General features: G+C 47.1%; 1 protein-coding gene across 4 annotated transcripts; it reads right to left on the reverse strand.

Moving 5' to 3' along the window:
- Positions 1–2,363: 2,363 nt before the first annotated feature.
- TEX30 (testis expressed 30) lies at positions 2,364–10,036 on the reverse strand. 4 transcript variants are annotated; one of them, XM_055138670.1, is made up of 7 exons: positions 9,921–9,984; positions 8,507–8,651; positions 6,917–6,990; positions 6,039–6,269; positions 4,998–5,049; positions 3,754–3,959; positions 2,364–2,826 (listed from the first exon to the last, which is right to left on the reverse strand). In XM_055138670.1, the coding sequence occupies exons 3-7, from the start codon at positions 6,929–6,931 to the stop codon at positions 2,653–2,655; spliced, it is 678 nt and encodes a 225-aa protein (XP_054994645.1). In that variant the 5' UTR covers positions 6,932–6,990; positions 8,507–8,651; positions 9,921–9,984; the 3' UTR covers positions 2,364–2,652. The 4 variants fall into 4 exon arrangements, with proteins under 4 accessions (XP_054994645.1, XP_054994626.1, XP_054994640.1 ...); XM_055138651.1 differs by having other exon boundaries at positions 6,917–7,055; positions 9,921–9,983; XM_055138665.1 differs by lacking the exon at positions 8,507–8,651 and having other exon boundaries at positions 9,921–10,036.
- Between the last annotated feature and the right edge of the window lie 3,855 nt (positions 10,037–13,891).

Consider the following 13,891-nt stretch of genomic DNA (forward strand, 5'->3'; position numbering starts at 1 on the left):
AGCTTCACTGTAAGCCAAAGGATGTAATTGGCTTAACCCTCTAGTCTGGCATTATCCAGGTCACTTCAGTGGATATCAGGGGCCTTCAGGGGCCACACCTGGTGGTGCTCAGGAGGACCATGTGCTACTGGGGTTTAAAACAGATCAGCCTCATAGAAGGCATGTGTCTTACTTAACCCCTGTACTATTTCTCTGCCCTTAAAAAGAATTTCTTAGATAAAAATTTTATACATCATCCTCTGTGAACTCCACAAGAGACACAATTCTTAAAAAAAAAAAATCCCTTAACTCAATTGGATTATCACTTGCTCTAGAATTAAAATATTTTAAAATCAGAATTGAAACCATTTTCCATTACCACCAGGAATAGTAAATTCTGTGGTTCTTTTTTGTTTTGCTTTTTGGGTCACTCCTGGCTCACGCACTCAGGAATTACTCCTGGCAGTGCTCAGGGGACCATATGGGACATATGGGATGCTGGGAACTGAACCCGGGCTGGCCGCATGCAAGGCAAATGCCCTACCTACTGTGCTATTGCTCCAGCCCCGATTCTGTGGTTCTTGGTGATCAGGAAAATACAAATTGTGTTGCCAGATTAAAAAATATATTAAAAAATTATGAGAGATATCATACTAACTTGAATCTTATATTAACATTTTAATGTCTCATTATTGTCCCATAGGATATGATTGCTTCTCTCTGGAGGTCCTGCATAATTTTTTTCGTAAGAGTACCTCAATTTTTTTTTTTTTTGGTTTTTGGGTCACACCCGGCGATGCACAGGGGTCACTCCTGGCTCTTCACTCAGGAATCACCCCTGGCGGTGCTCAGGGGACCATATGGGATGCTGGGATTCGAACCCGGGTCGGCCGCGTGCAAGGCAAACGCCCTACCCGCTGTGCTATCGCTCCAGCCCCCAAGAGTACCTCAATTTTATATTTCTTTTTATTAGAGAGGCTTGAAGAGAGTGTTCCTCTTTCATAATCTCCTTTGAGCACGTAACGTTGTGTGTGAAAGGCTTATTGGGTTCTTTTCCTCCTGCAGCACTGTCGGTAACAAGACCAAGGGCACAACCTACAGTCTACGGTCCACTAGATCATACCTGCAAGTATTCATGATTTTTATTCAAGTTCAACTGTGATCTTGGGTTTTGTCTTTGCCAAAAATAGCCCTCCTAAATGCACGGGAGGCTTATCACTTCTAGAAGAAATTTCAGTAATCTCTCTGACTTTTCTTGGGACAAATACACCCTCCTCCATGTATGTACACACACAATCCACCTTTTTTTCTGCCTTTTGGGCCTCACCCAGCTGTGCTCCTGGATTAGTACTGGCTATAGACTCATAAACTAAACTTGGCAGTGCTCGGGGACCACATGGGATGCTAGGGATCGAACCCAGGACAGCCGTGTGCAAGGTAAGTGCCCTACCCGCTGAACTATCACTCTAAGTGATTTCTGCTGGGTTTTGCTATAAAATTCAATGCAGCTGGTAAAATACTAAATTTTTTTTTGCCTCATGGCATTCTCTAATAAGTACCTTAATGGGCGAGTCCATGCTATAACATTGTTCCTTAGCTCTCAGTGATTAGTATGTTGACTCACTGACATACAACCACTACGTCAGTGAACAGCATTTACAGAACTGGAAAGAAGCCTTTAGGTAGCATTCCTGCTGGTTCTATTTCTGCTGAGGTAACGCTTTGGCTCCTCCAGGCCTTTCTCCCGTTAACTACTGAGTACCTACGAGTAAGAGCCCTACCAGGGGTCGCTCCTGGGTACAAGCCAGGAAAGGTTCGAGAACTGTTCGAGATGGTTCGAGGAATGCCTTCTCCCATAGCTCCCCGTCAAAACTACCATATGAGCCAGCAGTTCCACTCCTAGGTAGGAATCCAAAGAAGTCAAAACACGTTTGAAGATCCACTCACACCTGTTATGTTCATTGCAGCACTACCTACAACAGGCAACATTTGAAGACAACCCCATGGCAGACGAGTGGATAAAGAACATACGGTCCACATGTATGACAGAATACTGTCACCAGAAAAGATGAAATCTTGTCTTCTGTCGCAACATGGAACCGATAGGGGCCAAGCTAAGGGAAGTAAGTCAGGAGAAGAACAAGTATCAAATGCTCTCTGCTATGTAGGCTCTAATAAACCCTCGAACTCTGCCTACAGACCTAAGATTACCAAAGGGAAGGGCAGGACAGGGTGTGGGCTAAAAGGAGCAAATGAAGTGGGATGGACACAGTGTGTGCTGTACACTGTATCCCTAAAACATACTCTCTTGCAAATCAATGTTACTGCAAGAGAATAAAAGAAGACCGCTGCAAACTCAGCTGTATACAATGAAAACACCAGAGTAACAAATTCAAATGTTTAATATTTTCTCAAAACGTAACTATATTAATGAAAATAAATTATATTTAGACCACCTTCGCTATTTGTACATCATCTTTATATAACAGTGCTCTCCAAAGACATCTTGTAAAGGACTTTCATTCACAAAACATGTTTCGAAAAAATAGGGGGAACATCAAAGAACATTAAATTAGTCTGAAATATATCTCATAATGCTGAGAGGTACGCTTTTTTGAAAATCAAATGAACTGTATTTGTATTCAAAATAACATGGCTTCTAACTAAAGACAGTTATTTCTTGTCCATTTCAGTGATTTTCTGAATCCAAAACAAAATCTGTGTGTTGATTTCTCTGAAAACGTCATTTGTTGACCGTCCTTTTACTGCCATGGAATGATTTGCCTTCTCAATCCAATGGATTTTATTAGGAGCTTGCATTTTCTGTGCCACTTTCTCCAACAAGTTCTAAAGGAGAGAAAATAAAAAAGGAAGAGTAGTAAAAAGATTCTTTTTGTCTTACCTTGTCTGGTTTGACTTCAGTTTACCAAATTCATTACAAATCGACTCTTGGGTCAGAGAGAGCACAGGGGTTACAGGGCTTGCTGTGAACGCAGCTGACTGGGTTCAAATCCCAGCACAGCAGATGCTGTTCTGAGCACACAGGAGTGGCCCCTACGCAGAGCAGGGGTGAACCCCGTGTAAGGAGAAAGAAAGCTCTGCCCAGGTGGTCCAAAACCCTAAACAAAAATTAAACCTACTTTACTATTTTTGGGGGAGCGCTGGGGCCACCCCTGTACTCAAGATCGACCACTGGTGATGCTCTGGAGCCATATATGGTGCTGGTGTGCACCTAGGGTCAGACATGCAAGGCAAGCACTGTAGCCCCTGTACTCTCTCTCGGGCCCTCTACAACTTTTGAAACAACATATTACATAAGAAAATGTTTACAGAAGTAAAAAATCCCTGTCTCTCAAACACAGTAGTATCATGAAACAGAGAAGCATATTTTTGTTAAAAACTGAAGCAAAAAAAATTCTGAAAAACACAAGAAAATAACTTTCTGTCAGTATATTTGTTTAGGTTCTTGAAAAAAATTAATCAGCTTTGCAGTTTGTTATTTTGAACCATACCAGGGGGATACCAGGGCTTACTCCTGGCTCTGTGCTCAGGATCACTCCCAGTGGGGCTTAGGGGACCAAAGATCCATCCATCCATCTACCTCTCTCTTGCGGGTCAGCTGTGAGCAAGGCACAAGCCCCATCACCTGGACTGTTGCTCCGGTCCCTCAAATCAGAAGTTTTCAAGAGACTGAAAGTTGCAAAGTACCAGCTTACTCCCCAGATATTTTTCATTCCTTCTCTCTCACGCACACAAACACGTGCGGTCATTCACCTTTTCACACATTTCATCTGCCGAACCGGACACAAACAGTACGGGATCTTTTATGCGAAAGAGGTCTTCGTCTCGAAGTTTCTGCTGCTGCTTCGGACGGTGCAGGGGGTAGGAAATGCAAATGAGGCCGCGAACGAAACCATCAGCCTCTTCTGGCTCCACGTGGCACATTACAGAGGCAGCTGCTCTTGCGCCCATGGAGCGACCTGAAAGGAATTAAGTTCAGTTTGAAATAAAAACATACACAGAAAAGAGTGATGAACCTCTAAAAAGTGGCAATTAACAAGTTGTTATTTGATCCTGAGTCAAGTCAGGGGGGAGAAAAAGCTACTATTTTCTAATTAATACAAAGAGAGAGCAGGACACAACTAATAGATGATGATTTAGCTGTAAGTTAAAGGAGAAACTGGTTTACAAAACATGTGGTTTATATTTAAACTTGTCTGGAAGAGAGAGACGCAGAGTCTCTTGCCCCCGCGCCTGGATGTCTTCACTGGGGGCCCTTGGAGGGGGTGGGCTGAATCTCCCTCCCCACCTTGAGCAGAACCCTGGCAGCTGAAGACCTCTGGAACTCAGCCACAGCCATGCTCAAGGCCACTCTCCACACGGTTGGATGAGCCTCAAGCGTGAAGGAACGGCAGAGTAACCCAGGTGTGTGGGACCCGGGGCTGAGATCGCGAAGCTCGGATCCGGATTGGGCCTCTTCCACCCAGATCCCCCATTTTCCAGTAGCTAGGCAGTCACACCCAGAAACTGCCCCCAGCATCGTGTAATCTCATCAATGGCCAACATCCAGAGACTATATCCAAGCTCGAAATATCTTATAGCCTAGTTCTCCTTCTCAGAGAACCTGGCAAGCTACCGAGTTTCCTGCCCCCATGATAGAGCCTCGCAAGCTCCCAGTGGCGTATTCATATGCCAAAACCAGTAACAATGATGGGTCTCATTTTCCTGATCCTGAAAGAGCCTCTAATGCGGCACTGTTGGGAAGGATGAGTGAAGAGAGGCTGCTAAAATCTCAGCGTTAGGACAAATGAAGACGTTACTGGGCCCACTCGAGCAAATCGGCGATCAATGGGATGACAGTGATAGTGATATTTAAACTTGCTTTAAGTTAATGTCAAGGAGGTGATTTACTGAAACAAAATATCCTGAATTAGCCTGTTAATTTTAATTACTGATTATCTATTCCTACATCAATATTATTATATTTAAAAATAAGTACTGATAAATACTGCACTTACCTCCAAGGAAAACACCTGCAAGTTTGTATTCTGCTGAAGTCTTTAGGTAATTCTAAAAAAAAAAAAAAAAATCAATTCTTGTCCTACAAAATATTCTATTAGAAAACCAACATGTTTCTCAACATTACTGAAAAATAAAAATCTTTGCAAAGACAACCACAAAATATTAAGACATTTTTCTGAAAGAGGTATCCTGGGTTCTGCTATTCTGACTATGCTTTCCGATACCAAATCCTATATTGGGTAATAACAGCAACATGTCAGCAAAATCACACATGACTGGTCTACAAATATTCAATCAAGTATTTTCTTTTTTTTTAGAAATGTAAAACAGTAGCAAAAGCTTCTGACATCACTTAAAATAGTACACTTCTACTATAAAGTTCTGAAAAACTTAGCAAGAGTAAAATCATTCAAAATTTCATGTTCATTTTATCCAGGAATTTAACACGTGCCTAAATAAAGACAGAAAACAGTGCCATGTTCATACACTCACAGTGCAGCTGGAAAAATATCCAGAAGTATACTCAAAAGTTGTTCCAATGAGAGAATCACATTGTAAGTAATTTCCCGTGGCAGGATCAGGAAGGAACATTTAGGATGTGAGCATTCATCTCCATGGAAACTGAGACAGACAAAAAAGGGGTACCTAGGCACTCAACAGCTCTCATGTAGTCTGAAGGTTTGTTTTTTGTTGTTGTTTTTGAGCCACAAGTGGCGGTGCTCAGGCCTACGCCTGGTTCTGCGCTCAGGGGTGACTCCTGGCGAGCTCTGGGATGAAACCCAGGCGGGCTGCACGAGGGAAGCACCCTGCCTGCTCCACGGCACTCTCTCTCCAGCTCCATGTGTACTGAGCTTTAAGAATATTAGAAAACTTCCTAAATTTGGCGCGAGGGTGGTGCCAGGAGCCAAAGCCAGGGCTCGCAGTTCCAAGTTCTCCACCACTGAGCTACATCCCTTGCCCTCAAAGATTGAACTAAAACAAAGGACTGCTATCAGCTCTTACATTTCCATTAGTAAGGTAGAAAACAATTTTCTTACCAACACTGATTTGTATGCCTTAATTCTATGTACAATATTAAGGCCTTTACAGGTAAATCTCAGGCAAAAGAAGCCGTGAGACGCAAGATGGGATGCCAGTGACATCAAATGAGGGAGGTTCATGTCTCCCGACGCTCCGTGGGTAAGAATTATTCCGTATGTCAGGCTCTTGTTGGGCACCAAACACACAGCATCTAGTAATTTATTTCCAAAAGGTATTTTTAATTTAACCTGGAATTCAAGACAATAAAATAATAAAAAAATTACTTTCTTACCTATTAAAATGACTGAATAGTGTACACACACACAAATACACTTTGCTCTGTGAGACCCACAATTCATGACTTCTGAATAAAAACCCAAGATATCGCTAATATTTAGGAGATAGTTATTATGTGTCAGAACTGTGATCAGTGTTTTTTATGTCTTAACGCTAATTTTTCTGTGTGTCAAGTACTCTTATCAGCATTTACAGAATCAAATGCTGAGGCACAACAGGTTAAACGATATGCCCAAAGTTAGAGCCACTAGCTAGTATTGCAAGCAGTCCTAAGTTCGGATCTTTATTTTTATTTTGGGGCCGTACCTGGTATGTTCAAGGCTTACTCCAGGCTCTGTGCTCAGGGATTATTCCTGGCAAGGCCAGTGGACGATACGGGGTGCTAGGAATTGAATCTGGGTCGGCCACATGCAAGGCAAACACCTTACTCGGAGATACTGTGCTATCTCTCTACTCCCCAAAGTCTTTACTCTTAGCCAAAAGCTGTACTGTTTTACAGCACAAGCTGAAATGAAGACATTACCCTGGAACTATTTGATTCGGGGGTAGGGGGAAAAGGAGCCCCGAAAAATGGAAAGTATACAAAAATATGTATTACCTCTGTAAGACTCATTTTCACTGTTGAGTAACAAACTTAAAGTGCATTACATCTACGAAGCAAAGGACATCTCCCTGAAAAGAAGGTTCACTGTGAAGATGGGTTGGCAGACAAGGATAAGAATGAATAAATTCAGGAGCTAAAATAAACACATTCAGAATTAGTACTCTAAGAACTGGTATCTTTAAATGTGCAGTATTTGATTATTTCATGGTTTCTATGAGCACTCCAAATTGGTTATAGGCCTAGGTATGGGGGCTGACATGTTACATAAGACAAAGCAAATTTGATATTGACATGGAAGACCGAAGTGGGGGGAAACCTTTTTTTTGGGGGGAGGGCACACCAAGCAGTGTCCAGGGGGCTCTAAGGAGTGCCAGAAAACAAGCCAAGTTGGCCGCAAGGCAAGTACCGTCATTGCTGTAGTACTATCTTCTGGGCCTGAAAATTCTAATCTAAGTAGAAAGGTGTGCCTTGACAGATATGCATAAGTTTGCACTTGAAGATTCTATTTTTAAATTTTTTTTTCCTCAACTTCCTTCAACTTATTTTCAACTTCATCTTTCTAACTCATCTCCTTGGTCATTCTTGTTTCCAGATCTTCCTCCCTTCCTGCAATAAAATAGTAGCCATCCTACCCTTCGTCACATGCCTCTGCAGAGGGTCCCAGCAGACAGAACATACGTAGTCAGTCACTAGGGACTCTGGCCTTGGCTATGTGACTTGCGTTAATCAACAGAATATACAGAGAAGATTCAAAGAGCCTTTTGTGACCTGAGGCACGGCAGTTTTCAGAAGTCTTGTTGAATTCTTGCCATTAAAAAAAGGGGGTAAGCTTCAGGCATTTTAATTTTTTTTATTTTTTTTTTTTTTTTAGCATGAGTCTCAAAATGAGGACACATAGAGCAGACTGGAAATCAAAACTGGCGTGGGCACAGCCTATCTAGACAGGGTCTAGAGCACGAAAGCAGTCTGAAACGCTGAACCAAGAACACCAAGTCAGAGGAACCACTGAAAACTCAGGGTTGTGATGTAGCATGCCTCTCTACCTCAAGAGAGCTTCCATTATTCGGGGTTATCAGCATAAGGATCTCCATTGTACCTCTACGGTTCACGGATCAAAAGTTAGCAAATAACTGAAAAAACTCATCCCGCTTCGTGCTGCCACCCAGATCTCCTCATCAAAGGCCCCCGGCACTCGCTGACCGTGGTACCATGCTGAGTGCTCGCAGCACACCTTTCCTCTTTGCTTTGCACACTGGTCAAGCAGTTTTTTTGGGGTACAGTAACACTCCCATCTCCCCACTCTATCTCCAGGTGATGATCTTTTCCCCCTTTATCCAAAAACTTTCACTTCCTTTTTCTTTTCTTTTTTTTTGTTGTTGTTGCTTGTTTTAGGACCACATGCGGCAATGCTCAGGGGTCACTCCTAGTGGTGCGGGGGGGAGGGGGACATCTGGGATGCCAGGGACTGAACCTGGGCCAGCTGTGTAAAGGTGAATGCTCCACCCCCTGGACTACCTCTCCAGTCCCTGTCTTTCGAGTTCACTACTGCCAAGGCAAAGGCAAGACTGTACATAATTCCACCACCTCTTATTGAACAGCACGCCTGTGTCCAGTCACTTGCTCTACACTGCAGTGAGTGGCAGGCACTACAGTGACAGTATTTTCACAGGGTGTAGGTGTATGTATGAAGATCACTTTCTGGAAGAGCTGTGCCAAGTGTTACGTCCACCTGCAAGTTTTCAAGAAATACATTTTTTTTTTGTACACAGGACAAAACATTAAAATGAAATGAAAATGTAGTATGCTCCTTACTATTCCTTCAGAACCTGAAGCCACAAAGATCCTTTCCCGTTCCAAAAGCAACAACAGTGACTAACAAGTTGAATTCCTGTGAGTCTGTGCATGTGTGTCTTTGTGTGTGTACAGAATTCCCTTTGGGGCATGTGTGCACTGGGATGTGTATACTAGTGTGTGTACAGGGTTGTGTATGTACTTGACATGTGTACATTGAGGGTTTATGTGTAATGGGCGTGTGTAGTGGTGTGTGTGCATGCACAGGGCTGTGAACACTGCAATAGGGCTGTGTATCGGGGTATGGGTGTGTGTGAACGGCATGTGTATGGGGCATGTGTGTATGGAGGTACATGTGTACGGGTATGTGTGCGTATGGAAGTGTGTATATGAAAGAAGGTGTGGGTGTGTACAGGGGTATGTGTGCACTGGGATGTGTGTCTGGGGGTATGTATGTACTGGAGTGCGTACATGGTGGTGAATGCATATGGGTGTGTGGAGGCTGTACTTATGGGGTATGTATGTACTAAGGGCGTGTATGGGGGTATGAAGATGGGTGTGTATGGGGGTGTGTTTGTATGGGAGTATGTGTGTACTGGAGCATGTGTGTATGGCACTGTATATGGCAGTGTATGTGGGGATATGTGTATATGGGAGCTGCACTGGGCTGGGCATGTACCAGGGTGTGTGCAGGGTGTGTACAGCGGTGTGTGTGTGTGTGTGTGTGTGTGTGTGTGCGCGTGCGCACGCATGCAGGGGTGTGCTCCCTGGGGTTTGTGCCGGGTGTGCAGGGCAGTGTGCAGGAGGCGTGTGCACTGTGTGTGCACGGGGGTGTGTGCTCGGTGTGCAGGGCAGTGTGCAGGAGGCGTGTGCACTGGGGCGCGTGCACGGGGGTGTGTGTGCGGGTGTGCAGAGCGGTGTGCAGGAGGCGTGTGCACGGGGGCGCGTGCACAGGGGCGTATGCACGGGGGCGTGTGAGGAAGGCGTGTGCACGGGGGTGTCGGCTGTGCGGGATTCCGTTAGCGACTCCCGCGTGTGCCCGTCAGGTCCCGGCATCCCCGGCCCCGCGTCCCTCCTGACCGCAGCCCCGTCCCCGCGGGACCCCCGCGGCCGTCCCGCGCGTCTCTCGGCCCCGCCGCCCGCCCCGCCCCGCCCCGCGGGAAGCCGCGTCCCCTCCCGCCGCCGCCGCCGCCGCCGCCGCACTCACCGGCCCCGAGCTCGGCGCGAACCGCCCTCACCCCCCGCGGGGAGCGAACCGCCGCCGCCGCCGCCCGCGCATGCGCGCTCGCCCGCACGCCCGCCCGCGCGGCATGCCGGGAGCGGGAGTCCTCCCTCCTCCCCGCCCCTTCCTCTCCTCCTCCTCCTCCTCTCTTCTCCCTCCTCCCCTCCCCTTCCTCTCCTCCTCCTCCACCTCCTCTCTTCCTCCTCGCCTCCTCTTCCTCCTCTTTTCCTTCTCCCCTCCTCCTCTCTTCCTCCTCCTCCTCCTCCCCCTCCCCCTCCCCCTCCTTCTCCTTCCCCCCCTCCCCCGCCCCCCTCCCGCGCCTCCCCGTTGCCCGCGTGCGTGGCCGTGGCCCGAGGCCGTTGACGCTCTCGTTCATCCCCCGGGCCCTCGCCAGCATCCTGCGGTGCCCGGGCGCAGCGGGGAAACCGAGGCAGGATGCTGGCGGCCCTCTTCCCGGGTGCCGGCCCGGGCCCACAGGCCGCCCAGCGCCGCCGCTGCCTCGGGCGCAGGGCCGTGGACGGGTCCTGGGGCCCGTGTGCGCCCTTCCCCGCGTGGGGGGACCCGCTCTGCCCGGGCCCGCCGCAGCCCGCGCCGCCCCCGCCTCTCCCGGCTGCCCCCCGCCCCGTTCCCTGGGCTCTGGCCTCTGCTGGCCTCACCGAGGGGCGTTTTCCTGGCTCTGGGCGGTGGGGCACAGCGTGTGGGCTGGTGCCCAGGGGCCACAGACAGAGTGGGGTGCAGGGGACCCAGCTGGGACCCCACGCGAGGCAACAGCACATTAGTCCCTCTGCTATGTCTGTCCCCCAAAATCCGAGTTTTTTTTTTAACTGCACCCTTGCCTACTGATTCTCAGCTGCGCTTGAAAAACCACTGATTTCCATACAAAGCACAAGTCAGTGATTTTCAGTACATTGGCACCCCTCGGCCCGATCTAAGAAAAAACACAACACGCCCTTCTCTCCCTCCCCTCCCCCCTGCACCTGTGCCCATTTGCAGTTACTCTTTGTTCTGAGCGCTCACCCAGGCAACCTCTTACATACTTTCTCTGAAGATTTGCTGTTTTTTTTTCCCCCAGAAAGTTTTGTACAAAAGGCTTATTTATGGTAGGTGATCTTTGCGGGGTGTTTTTGTCCCCTTAGAAAAATGCTTTCAAGGTTCATGCCTATGGTAGTAGCTAATACAACTTCTTACAGTTCATTTCTTTTTGTTGCAGAGTACTCAACTCCTTGGATGTACTACTTAGAGATCCATTTACCAGTTGATGAATGTGTGGATTGTGTCCTGTCCTGTGATTTAAATACAAGAATCAGAGAGACTGAGGCCAGGGTGGGGAGAGAGACGTGAAGGTGCTAAACTGCCATCTGGAAAGACGGAAGAAGGGGCCACCAGGTGAGCGTCAGAGCAGGAAGTGGCAGGTGCATGGTGGCCCCCGCGGAGCCTGGAGGAGGAACGAGCCCTCCCACCCCCATGCAAATGTGGTTTCAACCTCGCATCTGCACAACTACCGGAGAACAAATCTGTGTTGTCTTGAACCACTAAACTTGTGGTAGTATGTCACAGCCACAACGGGGAACTAATACAGAATTTGATGGATGTACAGTAAAATTTGCCTTCCATGTGACTTTCACATCCCGCCCCCAAATAGATTTCTCCTTTTGATTTCCCATCTATTTAAAATCATTTTAAATCGTCCTTAGCTTCTAGGTGCTGGTTCATATTTGGCCAAAGGACTGTAGTTTATAATATTCTGAATTGGCTATAATCAGGTCAGGTATAATGATGACCATGGAATTAGGTTTCAGAATGAGGATGCTGTTAATATAATTCATTATGGGTTAGTAGAAGAAAAGCAAATTAAAACATGAGCATTTTAGTAGACATCTAAAATGCATTTGATAACATTTAATTTCCTTCCCTTCCCCCTCCCTGCTCCCTCCGTTTTTTTCTTTTCTTTTTGCTTTTTGGATGCACAGGGATTACTCCTGGCTCATGCACTCAGGAATTACTCCTAGTGGTGCTCAGGGGATTATACGGGATGCTGGGAATCGAACCCGGGTCACCCGCATACCAGGCAAATGCCCTACCCGCTATGCTATTGCTTCAGCCTGCTCCCTTCATTTTAAAACTCTTTTCCTAATTGTCAGACATGACAGAAATGAAGAGCATGGTAGGTGATATTAAAAAGTCAGTAGAAGTTCTGAACAGCAAAATAACAGATATAATAATAATAATAGATGCTGATCAGCATCTATCACTGGAGCGATAGCACAGCGGGTAGGGCGTTTGCCTTGCACGCGGCCGACCCAGGTTCAATTCCTCTGTCCCTCTCAGAGAACCCGGCAAGCTACTGAGAGTATCTTGCCCGCATGCCAGAGCCTGGCAAGCTACCCTTGGTGTATTCGATATGCCAAAAACAGTAACAACAAGTCTCACAATGGAGACGTTACTGGTGCCCGCTCGAGCAAACTGATGAACAACAGGATGACAGTGACCGTGCTACAGTGCTTCCTAATTGTGGTTGCTGAGACCACACACAGGTGATTGTGGGGAATCTCCTACTGCCTCCTTCCTTCTCCATGTTAGTACCACAGTGACATTTTACGGTCCTGACATGGGCTGCGTGTCACACAGCACGCAGTTTCTGAGCAGTGAACTGTGTGGGCCCCCCTCCCCGCCCGTGCTGACTTGCCCACCGCCCTGCTCTACTGAGTGCTCTGAGCGGCTAAAATTCATGCAACCTCCAGTCCCACCCACAGCTGAAACCTCTGGGGCGCCCTGGGAGGGTAGTGGGCTAAGCACCGCCCCCGCCTCAGCAGCTGCACCCACCCCCTAGGCTGCAGCCACGCCACGGGTCCAACTCCACCCCTTCATGAAGGTTCTCTGCACAGACACCGAACTGCGAATAACTCCAGGTACCTGGTGCCCAGGCTGAGAACTTGGCGGGGGGTCTTCTCGGAGTGGGGATGGGCAGCCTCCTGCTCCCCGGGACTTCCAGAAGCCCTGGCGGCCACGCCCCACTCCCACAGCGGCCTCGGGAGTTGGGATCAGTGCCCCCGACCCCGGAGCCTGCGTAAGCCTAAAGCAACAAACACCCCATCAATCCTGAAGACGAGAGCTGGGCAACCCTGAGGTCCGACATGACAATTCTCACATACCTTTTTTATACTGATTGAGTTTAATACTGGAATTTGTTATCTAATCGAATTCAATTGTAGAATTGCATCAACAGCTGTGGCTTTTTTTCTACATTAAAATTAAAAAAATGATATTATTAAAATAAAAAGAATCCAAGGAAAGATCTGCAGCAATTTGAACCACCTGATTAAAATAACCAACACCACCTACCTTATTTTTTCTCTGGTATTTTTTATTTCTGAAATCCCTTTCTTTAAAAAAAAAATTTATCTTCCTAGTCTTTTATTTGGAGGAGGGTGTTTGGGCCAACCTGGCAGTGCTGGGTTACCCCCGTCAAGACATGCAGTGCCAGGGATCAAACTGGGATCGACTGTATGCAAAGCAAGGGCTTTAACCCTTGTACTATCTCTCTGGCCCTATTTTCATTCTCTCAGAATACTGTCACTAGAGCTAGCTTACTATGGTGATGGCACTTATTAGGTGCTCATTAAATATTTGTAGAATGACTTCCTTTGTGATGATTAACTGTGTCAACTTGGCTGTTAGTACAGACAAGGTGCCAAGTGTAATCAACACCATGCTATCTTTGTGTGTGTGTGTGTGTGTGTGTGCACATGCCATGGATCAAGCCCAAATTCTATTCTGGATATTTCTAGCAGTGTTTTATTTTGGGGGGGTGGAGGGGAAACCTGGCAGTGCTCAGAGAGTACTCCTAGATCTGAGTTCAAGGACAACTCCTGGTGGGGCTCAGGGAACCCCATGGGGTACAGAGATTGAACCCAAGTCAGCTGCATGCAAGGCAAGAGCCCATCTGTTGTACTAGC

This window comes from Sorex araneus, chromosome 1 (assembly GCF_027595985.1).
Source record: "Sorex araneus isolate mSorAra2 chromosome 1, mSorAra2.pri, whole genome shotgun sequence".
NCBI classification, from domain to species: Eukaryota; Metazoa; Chordata; class Mammalia; order Eulipotyphla; family Soricidae; genus Sorex; species Sorex araneus.

Bases quoted from the DNA above. Each gene is read 5' to 3' on its own strand.
- TEX30 (XM_055138665.1), bottom strand. The intron at 3,960-4,997 runs GTAAGTGCAGTA...AATTCCTTTCAG, and splicing joins TGCAGGTGTTTTCCTTGGAG to GTCGCTCCATGGGCGCAAGA. The intron at 2,827-3,753 runs GTGAATGACCGC...TCTCTCCTTTAG, and splicing joins CAGATGAAATGTGTGAAAAG to AACTTGTTGGAGAAAGTGGC.